The sequence below is a fragment of the Mauremys reevesii genome, linkage group 10 (genome assembly GCF_016161935.1).
Source record: "Mauremys reevesii isolate NIE-2019 linkage group 10, ASM1616193v1, whole genome shotgun sequence".
NCBI classification, from domain to species: Eukaryota; Metazoa; Chordata; order Testudines; family Geoemydidae; genus Mauremys; species Mauremys reevesii.
The window spans coordinates 65,758,846-65,772,529 of record NC_052632.1 but is presented as its reverse complement, the minus strand read 5'-3'; the positions used below and the strand labels follow the sequence as shown (position 1 = coordinate 65,772,529).

The window sequence follows — 13,684 nt, the reverse complement described above, 5'->3', positions numbered from 1 at the left end:
CCCCACGTTGTTACAGTCCATTCAGGGGGAAATGGCTCTCCTCTGGTTTCACAAAGATTGTGAAGAGCACAGTAAGCCACAGTAATGCAGATACCATTGATGACACTGGAATCTAAATGGGTCTGTAAACATCACCAGCGGGATTTCAATCTGCCAAACACACATTCAACTATCATTGTACACTTGTGGAGTAAATAATTAAACCTTCTTTTGCCAGGGACTCTGAAATCAAAAGTTTCATAAGCCAAGGCAAAATGAAATATTTGGGGTCACCCAGAGTAACAGTGGGAAGTAAATGCTGTTTATGACAATGCCATGTGGTGGGAATAGAGTCCCAGCGTGTCAATGAATGAAGACTCCAGGTCATTGGAAAACCCTAGCATTGTGAACTTTTCCAGTGCAGCCCATATTGACATTCATAAATAGGCTTCTGTAGTCCATGGGGACCTACATAACTGTGGTGTAGTTTCCTTTGTGGCTTATGTACTTGTGCTCCTTGAGGAGAGCAAAATGTGGGCACATAGGTTCCATCAGTGGGCTTCATGCAGTTAGGAAACCCCATTCTCTTAAAGCCAAGGAATATCTTTTATGCCCGCCACTTCGAGATAAACCACACACCTGATTGCCTCAGAAATCTCCACCACCACTTTACCCACAGTCAACTTTTCAACACTAAACTGTTGGCAACAGACCTGTAGCAGTCTGGGTAGACGGCTTCCAGATGATTATAGCAGCTCACTTCTGGACCGGCAAGGCTGCCTTCATGTGTTTCTTTACATTGGACAGTCAGGGTAGGCTGCTCACGAAGCTCCAGAAATACGACTCTCTTCATGCAAAAGTGCTGGAACTCGTGCTGGTAATCCAGGTTTGGATGGTGATGTGGTCCCAATATTCTGTGCTAGTAGCCCTGCTCCAGAAGCACCAGACAATATAGGAGTCAACAATGGCTATACTGAGTGTCATGAGCAGCATCAGCCAGTTTGAGTCTGTCATGTCTGTGTTATCGTCATCCTGCTCCATCATTAGCTCTGTCATGTGCCTTTGGTGGGTCAGAAAATGCTGCCGAACTGCCCACCAGCGTTTCATGGAAATTCAGCTGCCTGTGTCCTGAAACAGTAGCGAGAGCCCAAGCAGTAAAAGTTGTTGAAATGTCCTTCATGTTACTGGCTCCAGTTGCTGGAACTGTGCAGACCGAAATGACTGCTTGGCAGAATGTGTTGGCAGAGCATTTAAACTTCTTGTAATGTGCAGCGTGGATAGTCAAGTTTTCCCACATTGCACCACAAAGAAAGAGATAGAGCAGCCACATTTCAGGAGGCCGCTAGGAAGTCTGGGATACAGCTGATTGGACCTGCGTCTGTGTACTATAGTGTGGATGCTGGAACCCTGGGTTTGGGCGCTGGTTAAAAAATTCTTAACCTATCATTGGCAATCAGTGTAGATGCTCAAGCTCTGAGTTCTCAAATCCAGGGGCTGCTGACTTGAGTTCCACTAACCCTGGTGTTACATTGCAGTGTAGACATAGCCTTAGGTGCTTCCTGAAAATTTTTGCCTGAGGTGAACTTATGTGGGTCCTCGAATCTGCCACCACCTTCTGCCAAGTTAGTTACTGATGGCTGAATTTTCTCACTCTGAATCTGATGGTTTCATAAGTAAAAATCCAAACATCATTAGTGTAATTGCCATTTTATGTGTCCATTTAATAAGTTTTTCTTGTGCAGTATGGAATATCTAGAATAATGATGTGACTGGTCTTCAGATCTAGCATTTCTCAATTTTGTTAGGATGCAGACGGAATTTATTGCATGTAGTTTAGTAATTCCGCACAGCAGTGTAAAATTCCACCCTAAAAACTTGATGTGATGTCATTGGATTTTCTGACTCATATTTGTCCTTTCCTTTGTTCCCTCAAGAGAATTCTCAATTAGTTAAAAAATACAGACACTCCAGAAGGCGGAGATTGAGTTATGGAACAAGTAAAGCTGGTTTTAAAAGGGACTTACTCTGTACTAATTAAACTTTTAGTTTTGGTCAACAAGGAAGTGAGAGACTCTTAGTTTATTTCTGGTAACTTGATGTGCCCGTAAGTCTCCCTCAGAAACTAGGGAAAGAGGAATTATCTTGTCAAGGCAGATCTCCTTTGTCAGAATGTTCAGCTCAGAGGTTGAGTGAAGTAAAGATAGTAAGCTATGACAGTTTGGTTTGTTCGTCTACATATATTGAAAATATTAACTTATTTTAAGGTGTCGTACGTGGCAGTGTCAGAAGACAGCAGCTGCAGTGAGGTAGACTGCATTGTTAAAATTAGAATTACAGCGTCATGCAGACTGATTTATAATACTAAACAAGGTATTCTATTGCATACTGCAGGTGTCAAGTTATACCACTTCTTAAAAGATCACTTAAGTTGATGAAATGTAAGCATTGAGGCCATAGTACTTATGACCTTTTGATCTGAAATGATAAAAGGATGCATAGTTCATTTATATTTTCTTCCCTTCTCAGATGAACTTCGGCAAGCTATTGTGGCCATGATGAACAGAAAGGATGAGCTCGAAGAACAGAACAGGTAACTTTCTATTTCTACACTGGATGCCATGTATAATTTCATAATATTTATGTTTTTGTCACTTAGCTCCTTTACATGTAGGAAAAATTGCTATTAAAGCAGTTATCTTCTGCTTGGTGCTTGCATTCCTTTTGTGCAACTTAACAAGAAATATGCTGCAGTGTTTCTATAAGGTGGATGTGTAACTGTTATCTACTCAGAGTAATAATTAATGGTTCACTGTGAAGCTGGAAGAGCACATTGAATGGGGTCCTGCAGGGATATGTCCTGGGTCCGGTTCTATTCAATAACTTCATAAATGATTTGGAAAATGGCATGACGCATACACTTTTAAAGTTTGTGGTTGATACCAAGCTGGGTTGCAAATGCTTTGGAGGACAGGATTAGAATTCAAAATGATCTTGAGAAACTGGAAAAGTGGTGTGAAATTAATAGCATAAAATTCAATGAGGACAAATGCAAAGTACTGTACTTAGGAAGGAATAATCTAATGCACAAATACAAAATAGGAAATGATTACCTCAGAAAAAGAACTGCAGAAAAAGATCTGGAGGTTATAGTGGATCACAAAGTAAATATGAGTCGTTCGTGTAATACTGTTGCAAAAAATGAATATCATTCTGGTATGTATTAGCAGGAGTTTTGTAAGCAAGACATGAGAACTAATTCTTCCTTTCTACTCAGCGCTGATAAGGCCTTAACTGGAGTACTGTGTCCAGTTATGGACACCACACTTGGGGAAAGATGTGGGCAAATTGGAGAAAGTCCAGAGGAGAGCAACAAAATGATTAAAGGTCTAGAAAACATGACCTACAAAAGGAAAGGTTGAAAAAAATGGGGTTGTTTAGTCTGGAGAAGAGAAGACTGATGGCGGACATAAGTCTTCAAGTACGTAAAAGGTTGTTATAAAGAGAAGGGTGACAAACTGTTCTTCAGATCCACTGAGGATAGGACAAGAAGGAGTGAGCTTAAATTGCAGCAAGGGAGATTTAGGTTAGACATTGGAAAAACCTTTGTAACTGTTAGGGTCATTCTGCACTGGACCAAATTATTTAGGGAAGTTGTGGAATCTCCGTCATTGGAGGATTTTAAAAACAGGTTTGACAAACACCGTAGGGGATAGTCTAATCTAGATAATTCTTAGTCCTGTCTCAGTTCAGGGGACTGGACTAAATAACTTTATCAAGGTCCCTTCCAGTCCTACAATCTATGATTTCTGTGATTTACAAGCAAACAAACTTTCGTTAGAATTAAAATTGCATTGAACTGACTGAGCTGAGAATTTTTGTTGAACTATATTTTTACAAAGACTAAATCTGTGCTCAAAATAATATTTTAAGATCTCAGGATACTTTTCATAAGAGAACAGGTTTGCCCTAGTACCTCGGGCCAGAATGTCTCCTGTTTTCTCAGTTAGCAGCATCTTGTATGTCGGTTAGCTGCCACACCAGAAGTATAAACCACACCGGATATAAATATATTATGCTAGTGTTGTGTCAAGGTATAGTTTGTAAATCTTTTTCTATTTCTTTTGGATGAAAAATGCTATCTAATTTAAAATTAAACTTTTAAAAATATTTTTAATAACAAAATGAAATAGAGACGCAAAAACCTTCCTTATTCCAGCTATGTACTTATTCAGTCTATTTGGAATACCATAAGTAAAAGCATAGAAATAATATAAAGGAGGTGTGGTCTTTTCTCCAGGTGGATTGTTTGAGACACATACTATAGTCATACAAATTGCAGTTTATACCTTCAAGTGGCTTTTTTTAATGTCCTGCTTTTTTATTGTTTAAAGTGTGACTTAACTATTTGTAACTTATTCTTATTGTGGTTTAAAAATGTAGGGACTGCTGATGAACCCCATCCATTTCCTCCCCCAGTGATTGTAGGTTGAGCCCCACCCAGCTTTATATATACAGCACTGTAAATCACAGGGAATTTGCCTAGTTATAACAGATGGAGCTCCCTTTTTCCAGATCTCTGCGAAACCTGCTTGATGGAGAGATGGAACATTCTGCACTACTCCGGCAAGAAATTGAAAACTTGAGAAGGAAAGTAGCAGAGCATGAGGAGCGACATGCAGCAAAGATCCAGGCCTTGGCAAGGTAGGGAGGTGAAACAATCACTGAAAGCAAGTAGCTAATTGGGTAAAGTTTGGAATAAATATACTTAGCGTTCTTTAGAAAAGACCTACATAGGTGAATTGCATGTGGAAAGACTTCATTTGGTGGTAAGGAGAGTAAGGGACGCACAAATGTGCAGGAGTAGGTGATCTATGTACTTCATAATCTGTTCTATGAAGTGCATAAATACATCATTTTAAACCATTCTGTGTGTAATTGTGTGGTAAGTATCAAAGAAATGTAATTTTCACTAATAAACTTCATTCTTTGTATTTTGTTGTTCTGTGTAAACATATCTTTGTATTTTCATTGGGAAGATTTTTTTTTTTTTGTATTTAGTGGAGGAAAAAAACCCCTTTGGGTGTGAGGACAGTAAAAGGTTGACAGTTGTCACCCCACTGATTTCCAAGGTTGATTTGGCTGATATGGCTGGCTAGACAGATGTCCCGCTCCAAGTTTGTTCCTCTCAAAGCTGTAGACTTGGTCAAAACCAATAACTTTCACTAGTAATAATGTTCTGTAATCAAGGATCTGAGAAAATGCAAGGAAGACTCTTCTGGGTAAGAGTCAGTAGGAATGTATCTGCTTTTTAAGGGAATAGAAGAAAAGTTTACTATCTTCAAAGTAAGGTAGTTCCTTTCACTCTTTTTGTCCCACGAACATTCAATTTACAAACTGTAACTAAATGGCTTTGCCTACTTCTGTACTTACTGAATAGAAAAAGACTATATTATGTATTGAAAATAGCATAATTTAAGATGTTGATACAATTTTATTGAAATAATTTAATATCTACTCATAGTCTATTATTCTGTGCTCACTTGCCTTTGTGATCTGTATGTGAGCAACCTTCAAAGTTTCATCTCCGAGCAAATGTGCTGTACTCAACTAAACAATGTGAAATGAAATGAAAATGTGAATCTCTTGTTATCTTGTAGTCAGTGAAAAGATTTTGTCTTTACCAAATTGTTTTCCTCACATGCTTATTGTAACGTATCTAGACCGTAGACATAATCAGTAGGGCTATTCAGTTTTAGCATCTTTTACAGTCTTACATTGGAATATAATTAGATTCTGGGGGTTACTGTCCCAAAGGGGGGGAAAAATTAAAATCTACAATAGATGCGGTTTAAATTAATTGTCAGTAGTTACTAAGGGTTAAAAAGTAACTACTCAGGAGAAAATAGGTAAGGATTAACAACCTTAATGAAAAAGGATCTAAAACCCACAAATGGCAGCCGAGGGATGAAGGGATATTAATAACTGGTAGTTGTGTGGAGTTAAGTTAAATTTAAAAAATAACAAAGCAATAGTCCAGGATTAAAATCTAGAGGCAATAAAAATAGCAACAGTTAGGCATTGGGTCTAGAGACCATAAAAAGGGATGGGCTTAATTTTTTTTAAGTCTCCCTTTGCCTGTATTTTGCCTTAAGCCATGCCCTTTCACATGAGACTATAAAGTCCATGTCCTCAGTCCCCTAGTGGAGCATGATTTGTGAAGTGCCCCATGAGCGTCTTAGGAAAAAAAAAAATCAATAATTTATTAAAATAATATAGTCTCCATGCTGATGTTTTCAGTGAACATAAAGCATGAGATGTTAGCATTGTATTGCCTCTAAAGAGTGTGATACAAGAAAAGCAGTAATACTGCACCTTTTTAAAAGTGTGAATTTCAGCTTCATTTAAGATACCAGATAGCATATGGAAAACTTTCTTTTTAAATTTAATAACAGAGTAAATACTTTGTGTGGGCACATCTGATTTTCTTCTTCTTCATTATTTCTCAGATATTTAAAATACTGTACTAAGTAATCAGTAAACAAGTGCGTGGGGGGAGGGGGAGGGAATGTTTCCTGCAAACAAGCTGTTTAAATTAAACAAATTTCCTTTCAAGTCATTCATCTTTTTTATTTGCCGCCATTTACTGTTTTACGCCTAATGCTTAATTTTGAAATAGGTATGGAAAACTGTCACTGTGATGATTTATATCTGTGGTCATAACTTCACCTGTATCAAAAAATTGCTTTATTTTTCCAACAGCATAGTATGATGTATAAGCATTTTTCAACATTTTCAGAAGAAACTTTACATCACTCAGTGTTTAAGCAAATAGGTCAACTGTCAGCTGCTATATAGCCGGAAATATATCTAAATATTTGCTAGAAAAATCCCCAAATAACAATAGGAGGTTCAAGCTAAGGATTAAATTTTCTCCAGCCTGGATCTTCTTTTGAGCAAAGTTTACTCTGCCAAATATGTGTTGGCACAAAGTATAAATGAGTTTGTCTTCTCTGTTGATTCTATTTTAAATCAAAGTCAATATGATTAATGCTCTTTCAGCAAAACACTTTGAGCAATCTTTTCTCAAGTACTAAGCTGTGTTGCATTATCCTAGGCTATAGGTGTCTTCTTGTTTCTATAGTTTGCAAACTCATAAGGGAGGGTATACTCCAGCTCTTGTGGTTTAGGTCTGGGGTAGAGGTAAGACTAGAGTGATGTATAATTACCCCTGTGATGGACTTAACCCGTATCTCCTTCAATTTGAGATTAGGTTGCATCTGTCTTACCTGTTTTGATGGTTTTGCCTGGACCCCCAAAGAGTTTTCCTGGAGGTCTTAAGGGATAAATCTGTTCTTCTGACAGACCACTCTGTTATAAAGTCTTATCAAACCATTGACAATCTTTCATTCTCCACTGTTACAGTGACTCTTAATTACAGACTGTTCTGACTTTGTCCGCACATGTCACTATGCGACAGATAACAGAAGATGGGAGTTGGCTAGTGTTGATGCTGGAAGTCTTGAGCCCAATCGGACTGATTGCTTCATACTGAGTTGTTAGGATTGCATGCGGGAAGCAAAAAATATACTTCACATCCATCATACCATTTGCAAAGTCTTGCACAGCTGAATTGTTCTGAGTGGCTTGGGGAATCCTTGCTGTCTTTGTTCAATTACTGTGGTGTTTGTTGTTCTCATTATGAAAAATTTTCGTGTTTTTTGCAACGAAAATGCTTAGAGTCAGCCTGAGCTATCCTCTGCCATGGAGGCTGAACAGTGTTGTGAGGGGACAAACACTGTGTTTGCTTGAGTTTCAGCCACAATTACTCGTTGAAGTTAGAGATGTTGGGGCAGCTTCATGCCACAACATACAAATTAGAACCTTGTCCTTGCTGGTGAAGGCCAGGGGAAGAGTACAGAGGCTACTGTTGGTCAAGATTGTCAGTATTTCCATCTATGGAGCAGGGTACCAGCAGCTCTTAAAGAAGCTACTATGTAAGGCCTGTGCTCAGGAAACTAACTCTTAATGTTGATTTTTTTCGCTCACTATTGATCTGTGTCATAGCTCAGATTTTAGGAAAGGTCACGAGAAGGTTGTGGCAAGGCAATTCTGGCAGTTCTTTGATTCTTCAGATTTTTTAATCATGTTTAATCTGATTATAGGCTTGGGTATGAGGTAGAAACTGCAATGGTTGCTTTAGTTAATGATCACCTAGCAATGGATGAAGATAAAGGGCCCATGCTGATTGTTTTAGATCCGTCAGCAACCTTTATTACAGTTGACTGTAAAAGATTTTGTTAGCTGTCGTGTGAATGCTAGCAGAGATGCTCTTGAGTGACTCCATTCTTATCTCTGTGACAGAACTCAGAGTAGCTATGGGCAACTGTTCCTCTGTTGCAGTGGACAGTATGCCACCTCTCTTGTTCATTGTGTATATGAGGCTATTAGTAGGGTTAGTTAAAAGACATAAGTTGCAGTGCATTTAGTGTGTTGCATATGCATTTACTATATAGTATCTTACAGCTATAGAGCTGGATATACTCTATTAATAATTGCAATATATCCCCAGTTGTCACAGAGCAGGAGCCTGTAAATGGTTTACAGGAACTGGCTGGTCACATGACTACTCAGGGCAGCATATAAGAGGAAGCTGGGTCAAAGGGGAACTAAGGGGAAAGGTGTGTTTTCTCCCCTTCACGCTGGCTGAATCAGGCAAGTCTCTGGGGATTATTGCCAAGTGTTTTTTCAGTTGACTTTGGTTCTGTGACTGTTTTGAGGATAATAAAGCAAGCCCTGAGGAATGGGCCTTAAAAGGACTAATGCTAGGAGCTTTATTTCCTTTCCCTGATTAGTAAAAGTACTTACAGCTGTCTACGTGAGATTATACCTTGGGGCCATTTGGAAGGTGAAGCAGAATGCTGCAACCTGTTCATTAAATGGGGTTGTATATCGGAAGCACAGTAGATCAGTGCTTTGTGATCTGCATCGACTTTCAGTAAACTTCTGGGTAGAATTCAAGGTGTGTTGAGCAGGACCTTCCTCAATAAAAATGAGGGGAACTGCTGGCAGAGCATTCTTTGTGAGAGGTCCTCTATTTTTTGGACTCAGTCTCCCACTTGGTCCTCTAGAGCCCATGTTTGTTTACCTTCCAAGCATACTGGAAAGCCTCTGTTTTAACTTTTTGTTAAGGCCGTTGTGGAGGGTTTGGTTGAAGCAGGACAGAGTTGGATAAGGAGGAATGTGGGAGGGATGTTATGGAATCTCTACCACAATGTACAGCTGCCTTCCCTTGGTAAACATACTCTTCTGGTAGGGGTGTAAATACCGTATAAAAGGTAACTGTTTAAATGATTTAAAATATTTAGTTTAAATGGTTAACCAGCTGGGGCCGATCTGTCCGGTGCAGCTGGGGCTGGGGCTAACAGGATTAGCAGGTTAATGGTTAAAGCGGGTTAACCAGTAAGACTAATGCTTACTGGTTAGCTGGTTAACATTTTACATCCCTACCTTGTGGGAGTGTCAGTACAAACACCTTTTGCCCATCCACTAGGCGTGTACCCTTCACTATGGCTATGCCTACACTATGAGATAGGGGTGTGATTACACATACTTGTGCTAGCTCTGTGAGGTAGGGGTGTTATTCCCCTGCTCTTGTACAGTTAGGCTGAGTATAAATTGCAGTGTAGCCATAGTAGCATGGGTAGCAATAGTGGAGACACAGCTTAGCCATGCTGAGTATGTACCCTCATAGCATAGATGTAGCCTAAGACATATCAGCCTTTGTTGACTTTCTGAACAAATGAAGGTGAATTGAGTTCTGAATCTACAGCATCATATATGGGGCCCTACCAGATTCACAACTGTGAAAAATGTGTCACTGATCGTGACATTTCTCCATAAAATCTAGCTATGGGAGGGGCAGGGCTGGGAGGTGCCCTAGCTGGGGGCTCCTACTATGCCCCCGGCTCCAGCTGCTAGTCCCCTCTGGGCTCAGGAGGGATAGGAATTACTCTTCCACTGCACAGCCGCTCTCGGGGGGGAAATCAGACCCACCTCCGAGTACCTCGCCTGCTGGGCAGCAGTCTCCAGAGGTGGAGGTGGGTCTGATCTCCCTTGTGCTGTTGGGAGCACCCTGCAGCTGGGGGAGGTACCCAGAGGTAGGTCCAATCTCCCCTTGAGAATGGTGTGATAGGGAAGGGCAAGTCCTGTGCCTCCCCAGCCCGGCCGGGACTAGCAGCTAGGAGCGCCCAGCTGGAGTGACCAGGCCCATCTCCACCTCCAGGAGGCTCCTAGGCTGCTGCGTTCGGAGCCCCCCCCACAGCAGTTTTGTGATTCCCCCTCCAACCTCCTTTTGGGTCGGGACCCTCACGATTACACCACCATGAAATTTCAGATGTAAACTTGAAATGGACTAATTTTCTAATCCTATGGCTATGAAATTGACCAGAATGGACCATGAATTTGGTAGGACCCTAACCATACAGCAACACTGCAACTTTTTTGAAAATGATGGAAACTGGAGCTTCCCACCAGAAAAGTGATCTCCTGATCTGAGAAACCTGTCTCCCCTTAAAAATACAAAGTATTGGCTAGCTGTTGGGGTCAGTGATATGGGGCCTGGCAGCATTGTGTGCAGTTGTAACAGGAACTTTACCCGCTTCAAGGTCAGTTGACTTTTTAGCCCTAGACCTTTGCCTTACACCGACATACCACCTGCGGATGTTGAGTTGGTAGAGATTAGCAGTAAATCAGGATTTAAACTTGGGTACCTCTTTTAAGGTGAAATGTCCGTGACTGACTAGGGTCTGGTCTACATTACCAAGTTTTACCAGTAAAATTTGCCTTACCTCAACACATTCTTGCAAGTGTCCACACTCAATTTTGAGTCCTGTTGGTAAAACACTGACTTTGTGTCAGTCAAGTTAAACTACCTCCTTGACTGACATAAGCCCTCTACATAAGCTGCTCCACTATTAGAATGTGTTACCTGTACCAATGGAAATAGCCCTCCAGGAACTATCCCACAAAGCTCCTGTCTCTGTGAGTGACCACTCTGGTCCTAATTTTGAATTCTGTTGCCTAAGGGCCACAGTGACTGAACGTCTGTTTCCCCCTTCCCTGCTTTGAAATCCCCAACATGTTTTGGAAGTTCCTCTTATTCTAGTAGTCCACCTTATCAACCACATCTTTGTTATCTTAGCACATAGATACGGGCAGCAGGTAAAGCTGCAGCTAAGAAACTGTCAGGCAAGCCTCATGCTGCAGTTAGGTCTAAGAAAGACATCCTGGACTTCCACAGCCTGTGTAGAGAACAGTCAGTGCAAGCTCGGCTGTGGAATTGCTCCAGGAATAAACATGTTTTTTCTGACATTGCAGAGGGGATGCAAAGTTGTATGGGGATGAGCAGCAATGCTGAGCGAAGGGGAAGAACTACAACAGTCCTACCAAAAGGCAGAGGATCTCGTCAGAATCTGGGAGCTCTACTGGTAGTACTAATTGGCCAGTTCTGTGCAGATCTGGATCCCATACTAGGTGAGGACACCACAACCAGCCAGCAGGTGACACTTGATATCTCAGACAACGTGGAAGAAGGAGCCCCAGCAATGCTCAGTGATGAAAAGCTTGTTTAGGAAAGGGACATGGAGCATGCAGACTCTGCAGAGATCCTGGAGCTCATTGAGAGCCAGCCAAACCTGACCCAGACAATCCCAGAGGTGGAATCCTCTGAGGAAGGGGAAGGGAGGTCAGGTGTAGGTGCATTAATACATGTTTCTTTTACTCATTTCATGGGCCCTTCAAAATGGCAACCCCTTGTAGGCAGGGAATAACAAAGGAATACCTTTTTGAAGTAGCCTTTGTTTGAACAACATTCACTGGCAATCAGACACAAAAAATAAAACAAAAATAGTATAAGTAAAGCAAAGTATTGAATTTCATGGAGCTTTCATGGAACAAATGTAACCAGCAAACTTAGTCTTGACATCAACAAAGTTTGCTGGTGAAATTCATTCCGTTCTTGAAATTTACTACATTTGTGCACAGTACTCCATTCTTCCTCACAGACAGGCACACAGCACTCTGTTTCTCTGCATGGGGACAGCACTGTAAGCTAAGGTACTATTTAAAAGATCATGGTAACTAAGGTAGTATTTTTAAAAGTCATGGTTTGGGAGTATTTTCATGATTTCTGTGACCATCATGCAATAGTGATTTACACAGGTTCCTAACTATAAGCAATATACAAACATTCCCAAATGCATGCTTCAGCCAGAGCAGACAGATAGTATTTCTAGTAATATAAATTGATAATGCAAACAGAAAAAGAATATATACTGAAATGGATACCTGAGCATTCAATTAAAATACACAGAAAATTTAAAACAATCCTTGCAAGCAGTCCATTAACTGGTCATTCAGACTACATGATTTTTTATTACTAATTGGATAGTAAATATGTAATGTAAACATAAAACACAGTACTTTGGTTCTTTAGTCCAAGTCCACAACAAATTACTTGCATATTGTGCTTAGATTGGGGAGGGCAAACTACGGCCTGCAGGCTGGATCTGGCCCATCAGGGCTTTCAGTCCGGCCCATGGGATTGCCAGCCCCATGGCTCAGTGGTGCTAAGGCAGGCTCCCTGCCTGCCCTGGTCCTGCACCGCTCCCGGAAGCGGCTGGTACCACGTCCCTGCGGCCCTTGGAGGAGGGGAGGACAGAGGGCTCTGTGGGCTGCCCTCACTTGCAGGCACCACCCCCCATAGCTCCCATTAGCTGAGAATGGGGAACCACGGCCAATGAGAGCTTTGGGGGGTGGTATCTGCAGGCAAGGGCCTTACGTGGTGGAGCCACCTGCCCCACCCCACCCCACCCCACCCCCAGGAGCAACTGCCGGACATGCTGGCCACTTCTGGGAGTGGCGCGGGGCCAGGGTAGGCAGGGAGCCTGCCGTAGCCCCCCTGCGTGCCGCTGCCACCCCGGAGCCACTTGAGTTAAGCGGCGCCAGGGCAGAGCCCGCACTCTGAACCCCTCCTGCACCCCGCACCCCAACTCCCTACCCTGAGCCCCCTAACTCCCTGCCTTGAGCCCCCTGCTGCACCTCTCCTGCACCCTAACTTCCTGCCCTGAGACCCTGCCACACCCCACACCCTTCCTGCACCCCAACCCCCTGCCCTGAGCCCCCTCCTGCACCCTGGATCCCTTGCACTGAATCCCTTCCTGCACACCGCACCCACACCCACACTCCCTCCCGCACCCCAACCCCCTGCCCCAGCCCTACATTCGTGGCCCTGCATACAATTTCCCCACCCAGATGTGGCCCTCAGGCCAAAAAGTTTGCCCATCTGCTGCTTAGATTCATGGATAGAAAGAGTTAGAGATGGTCTGTTGCTGGCTCAGGGGGCTTGGCTTTGAATTGACTTGCCAGAGCTCAACAGCAGTGACAACCCTTCTGTTTTAGAGTTTTAGCTTGATCTTGGTATGAATAGCTCTTTTTGTCTGTCATAATCTCAATAAAGGTTTCAAGCAGGTATTCTTTTAAGCTTAGACTGAACATTTCTAGGAGGGGGTGTTTTGTTTTTTTCCACTACGATAGGACACTTTCATAAGCCACTCTACAGTGATCTAGTAGCACTGCAGGGGACTGGCAGCAGACAGGCCTGGGCAGCCTGGAGTTGCCTTGAACAATTGCCTTCTCTGTGCCTTTG

At 42.1% G+C, this 13,684-nt stretch overlaps 1 protein-coding gene across 29 annotated transcripts in view; it reads left to right on the top strand.

Annotated features, from left to right (window-relative positions):
• SNX29 (sorting nexin 29) overlaps positions 1-13,684 on the top strand; it is a 484,058-nt gene that overhangs the window by 87,312 nt on the left and 383,062 nt on the right. For 27 of the 29 annotated variants that reach the window (XR_005585770.1, XR_005585771.1, XR_005585769.1 and 24 more), the window contains exons 12-13: positions 2,506-2,569; positions 4,552-4,680. Coding sequence is in view for 18 of the 29 variants with exons in the window: in XM_039492890.1 (XP_039348824.1) it covers positions 2,506-2,569; positions 4,552-4,680 (193 nt within the window). In the remaining 11 variants the exon portion in view is untranslated. Of the gene's footprint in view, positions 1-2,505; positions 2,570-4,551; positions 4,681-11,355; positions 12,482-13,684 lie in introns of those variants that run through there. The other 2 variants (XR_005585779.1, XM_039492906.1) reach the window with 2 other exon arrangements.